Source organism: Panthera uncia, chromosome X, assembly GCF_023721935.1.
Source record: "Panthera uncia isolate 11264 chromosome X, Puncia_PCG_1.0, whole genome shotgun sequence".
NCBI lineage: Eukaryota > Metazoa > Chordata > Mammalia > Carnivora > Felidae > Panthera > Panthera uncia.
The window spans coordinates 913,812-919,273 of record NC_064817.1 but is presented as its reverse complement, the minus strand read 5'-3'; the positions used below and the strand labels follow the sequence as shown (position 1 = coordinate 919,273).

The 5,462-nt window shown below is 45.1% G+C and overlaps 1 protein-coding gene across 2 annotated transcripts in view; it reads right to left on the bottom strand.

Annotated features, from left to right (window-relative positions):
- The window catches only part of ASMT (acetylserotonin O-methyltransferase), an 11,869-nt gene that overhangs the window by 4,131 nt on the left and 2,276 nt on the right, over window positions 1-5,462 (bottom strand). For both annotated transcript variants that reach the window (XM_049643330.1, XM_049643331.1), the window contains exons 2-3: window positions 1,524-1,698; window positions 705-834 (exon numbers count right to left, since the gene is read on the bottom strand). In XM_049643330.1, coding sequence (XP_049499287.1) covers window positions 705-834; window positions 1,524-1,698 — 305 coding nt within the window. The remainder of the gene's footprint in view (window positions 1-704; window positions 835-1,523; window positions 1,699-5,462) is intronic.

Here is a 5,462-nt window from a genome sequence, read left to right as displayed (position 1 = left end):
TCCATCCTTCTACCCATCCATCCATCATGTCTGTCTATCTATCTATCTATCTATCTATCCATCCATCCACCCATACATCATATCTATCTATCTATCTATCTATACATCCCTATATCTATCCATGATCCATCATATTGATGTATCTAGCTATCCATCCACCCATCTATGTATCTATTATCTACCCACCTACCCACCCATCTGTCTATTTCAGCAGTTTCCACTTGCAGGTGATTCTGTCCCCAAGAGGCACTTGAAATGTCGGGACATTTTTTTTATTATCATAATTGGAATGATTGTACCAACACATGGTGGGAGAAGACCAGGGACACTGCTCAACTCCCTGCACAGCCCAGGACGCCCCACCTCAGACTCTGGTCCAGCCACAGACGCCCCCAGTGCCAACCCCAAGAATAGTTGTGGGAGCAGTATCTTATTGTACACCCCCTTCCCCACTTTGCTTCCTCAGCCCAAGGCCCTTTCCCTGGGCACCACTGAAGGTCAAGGACTTGTCATCAGGACAGATTAGCACTACGTGAATTACGTCGGTTAGGACCAGGGGGTTTCTCACACCTGCTCTGGACCCCAGACCCAGCAGGGTTGCATTTGATTCTAAGGGAAACCTGGCAGTTCAACTGCACAGATGCCCTGAAACCAGCCTGCAGGGAACCCTGGGGCCCCGTCCATGCCGCCGACCCCTCACCCACCTCACGGCCTGGGCCAGGTGGCCCCAGCACAGGTACGTCGTCCTGGCCAGGTACAGAAGCATGTTGCCCTGGTACTTGGGACTGGCCCTGACCAGGTAGGTGCTGGAGAGCTCTGTGTTTTGATATAAAGCTGCAAAGAAACACAAAGAATAGGTTGGATTCTAAGTCAATGTCATGTGCCCAGAGGCCACCGTGCAGCCTTGAGACAAGTCCCGGCTGCGAGCTACCCCCTCCCTGCACGTCTGTAAAGTGCCAATCCCTGAGCGTGCGTCCTTCTCTCCTGTCCTGGGAACCAAGGTTCACGAATCTAGCATCCTAAAAATGGACAGAACGAGCAACATACAGCTAAAATCTTGAACTTTGCCAAGTAAGGACATTAAAAGCAAAACAGAACCCACCATCACCACATTTCATAAGAGAGAAGCCATCTCAACACCAAAATAAGGATATAATGTCATATCGAATGGCAACTCTTTAACGGGATAGATATAGTTCGATTGAGAATTACTCCCTTGTGGGCGATTTCCCCCCATTTTTCACTTGCTCACTGGATAACTCGTGAGGGTAGCAATGCATGCACCAGCCCCTGGAGACCCCTAGAATGCGGTCAGCAAAGTACAGCCTGGGCAGTAAATGTGGCCCACTGCTTGTGTGTGTAAATAAAGTTTTATTGAAACCCAGGCACGCCCACTCATTTACATAAAGCCTCCTTGAGCCCAAAGCTGCTTCAACATGTCCTACACGGCTGGAAATACTTATTCTCTGGTTCCTCACGGGAAAATTGTGCCGTGTATGTATTGAAATGCCAAGCCGGCTTACCTTTTCCTCTGCTCGTCTGCACCTGAAGCAGCTTCAGGGACACACAGGTGTCCAGCAGGAGCTGTGTCCCATGGGAGCTGGTGCCCAGACGCACAGCCACTGCCTCTGAGCCCAGGGGCTCCGGGGCCTCGGAGAGAAGGTCAAACACACCCAGCTCACAGGCGGCAAACAGAACCTCGGAAGCAAGGGGCCAGCGGTGAGCGAGCGTCCTGGGGACCACACTCACAGAAGCGTGGGGAGGCAGGGATGTGATTTCAGAGGACACAGTGCTGCCATGGAAAACGCTATGGCCGTTCCTTAAAAACTCAGACACAATGGTTGTGGAAACCAGGAGTTCTGCTTCTGCGTGTGGACTCCAAGGAATTGTAAGTGGACCTTGGAAAAGACACTTGTGGATCTGTGCTCACCGGAGCGTTATCCACGGGAGCCAAGATGTGGAAGAACCAAGTGTCCACGGATGGATGGAAGGATGAGCAGACTGTGGTCCATGCACACAGTGGACTGTTATGCAGGCTTGAAAAGGAAGGACGTTCTGCACCTGCTACAACGTGGGTGGACTTTGGGGACGTGAGGCTCAGTGACACAAGCCAGACACAGAAGGACAGATCCTGTGTGATCCCACGTATATGGCGTCTCTAAACAAGACACATCCGCAGAGACAGAGAGTAGATGGTGGAGACAGGGGCTGGGACGGGGACGGGGAGTCAGTGGTTCATGGGGACACAGCTTCAGTTTGGGAAGATGGAAAGTTCTGGAGATGATGGTGATGATAAGTGCAAAACAGTGAATGGGCTCAGAGCCACTGATCTGTGCATGCAAAACAATTAAAACAGTGAACTTTGTGGTATTTCTATTTTAAAACAATAACATTTTCAAAAAAATTAAAAATTAAAAAAAAATTTTTAAATAAAAACAATAACATTGTCAAATTAAATTTTAAATCGAAACCTCCAGTTAATTTTTTAAATTGAAAACAAAAAAGTGTTTAAACAGAACTTAAACAAATGTTTGAATATGTTAAATTAATATTTTAAATACTAAGGTATTTAAATATTTGAGTAGAGTACATAAAACAAATAAAATAAATAAAATTTGAATAAATAAGTATTTTAAACAGAACAGAATCTAGTACATGAAACAAATAAATAAAATAAAAAATTACACTCAGGCTTTGTCTCCCTCTGTCTCAAAAATAAATAAACATTAAAAATTTTTTTAGGGGCGCCTGGGTGGCTTGGTCGGTTAAGCATCCGACTTCGGCTCAGGTCATGATCTCACGGTCCATGAGTTTGAGCCCCGCGTCGGGCTCTGAGCTGACAGCTCAGAGCCTGGAGCCTGTTTCAGATTCTGTGTCTCCCTCTCTCTCTGCTCCTCCCCTGTTCATGCTCTCTCTCTCTCTCTGTGTCAAAAATAAATAAACGTTAAAAAAAATTTTTTTTTTTAATTTTTTTAATTAAAAAAAAAGAGGCGCCTGGGTGGCTCAGTCGGTTAAGCGTCCAACTTTGGCTCAGGTCACAATCTCGCGGTTCGTGAGTTCAAGCCCCACGTCGGGCTCTGTGCTGACAGCTCAGAGCTTGGAACCTGCTTCAGATTCTGCGTCTCCCTGTCTCTCTGCCCCTCCCTGACTCGCACTCTGTCTCAAAAATAAATAAACATTAAAAAAAATTAAAAATAAATAAATAAAACTCATTAAAATATAAAATAAAGTAAGATGAAATAAGGAAAAGAAAAAATTAAGTTAAATTTAAATACAAAATAAGGAACAGGAAAAATAAATTAGAATAAAATAAAATAAATAAATAAAATAAAATAAAATAAAATGAACTAAAGTGTAATAAAATAAAATAAATAAAATAAAACATAAGAAAACAAAATAAAATAAAATGGAACGAAATAAAACAAAACAAAACAAAATAAAGTAAAATAGAATAGAATAAAATGAAATAAAATAAAATGAAATGTAATGAAATAAAATAAAACAAAGCAAAACAAAACAAAATAAAATATAATGAAAGGAAATATAATAAAATAAATAAAATAAAATAAAACATAACAAAACAAAACAAAATAACATAAAATATAATGAAATGAAATATAATAAAATAATATAAATGAAATAAAATAAAACAAAACAAAATACAAGGAAATGAAATAAAGTAAAATGAAATGAAATGAAATAAACAAAACAAAATGAAACAAAATAACATAAACTAAAATGTAATGAAATGAAATGAAATGAAATAAAATAAAATAAAACAAAATGAAACATAGCAAAACGAAACAAAATAAAATAAAACAAAATAAAATGAAACAAAACAAAATAAAATAAAACAAAAAATAAAATAAAACAAAAGAAAATAAAACAAAACAAAACGAAATAAAACAAAAAATAAAATAAAACAAAAGGAAATAAAACAATATAAAACAAAAGATAAAACAAAATAAAACAAAAAATAAAGTAAAATAAAACAAAAAATAAAATAAAACAAAAAATAAAATAAAATAAAACAAAATAAGATAAAGTAAAGTGAAATAGAATAAAACAAGATAAAACAGAAAACGAAACCAAACCAAACCAAATACGAACACGCTTCCACTGTGCACTCGGGGAGCACCTGTTCGTGCCGCTGGGGGGGGGGGGGGGGGCGCTGTGGGGTCGACCAGCTGTCCAGGGTGTCGCCATCCAGCGGACGGGCTGGTCCTCAGGGCGGGTGAGGGCCAGGGCTGGGCGGAGGGCGGCCCGGAGCAAGCAGGGCGCGACGAGCCCCTCCAGCGGCTGGGCAGCCCGCAAGGGGGCGCCCGAGCGGCTCTGGGGTACCGCCTCCCGCCGTCCCCCCCCCCCCACCCCACCCCGTCTGGCTCCACAAGATGCTCAATAAACCGCCCCCCGCCTGCCCCGCCGTCGGGCCCGGAACAGCATCGCCCCACAAAGAAACAGCCTGGGACCCGTCCTGGCAAAGACACAGCGTCAGAAGGAAGCTTCACCCTTTGCGTCCCGACTCTCAGCAGCGACCTTCCCTGCAAGGGGGCCTCAGGGCCGCGACCCCTGTCGCTTGTGTTGTGCCCACGGCTCCGTCTGGGGACCTTCACAGCTCGTGCCTGCAAGTGATGCGCAAAGTCTTCCAGGAACCGGCAAATCATCGCCGCGTTGTGCTTTCCCTCTTGCACAGTGTCTCGCATGGGTGCAGGGCCGGGGCGACCTCGCTGACAGTGGCCACTCACGTCCCACGCGGGCACATGGCCCTTGGAGACAGGCGCCACCCACAGCATGGTCACCGCACACGGATGACGAGCGCCGGCTCCACACGTGCCAGGACGCGAATAGCGGTAGGTCCGCCTGCGTCCAAGTCGAGCGACGAGGCTACAGTTTCCTCCCGCACTGAGCTCACTGCACAGCCCCAAAGAGGCCCGCGGCCGAGGGGACCGGGGGCCTGTCGTCATGCTGTGTTACCTCGTACCCTGTGATGAGGGTCCTACCAACCGTTATGCGTGAAGCCAGGGCTTCCGGGCCTCAGCACGGCGGACATCGGGGGCGAAGACCCTCTGGGACCGGGCGTGCTGTGCACCGTAGGGCGATGAGCAACGTCTCTGGTCTCCACCTGCCACAGGCCAGGGGCGCCCCCATCCCGGCTGTGACAATCAAAAACGTGCCCAGACACTGCCAAGAGGCTCCTGGGGGTAAAGTTCTATCCATTTATCGACAAGCTCTATCTATAAAATCCCGTTAAAATCATACTAAATCTGCGCGACTTTGTACGGTTAGTGCTCTGTTATAGTCACACCGCCTCTTATTTAAGATTGTATCACCTGTTGTCACCCTTTCATTACTTGGTATTCTACTAAGGTTGTGTTAACTAGTCCTGTACGAAGGTTGTCTTAACTCCCCCTGTACTAAGGTTGTTGTGTTAACTCTCCCTGTACGAAGGTTGTGTTAACACT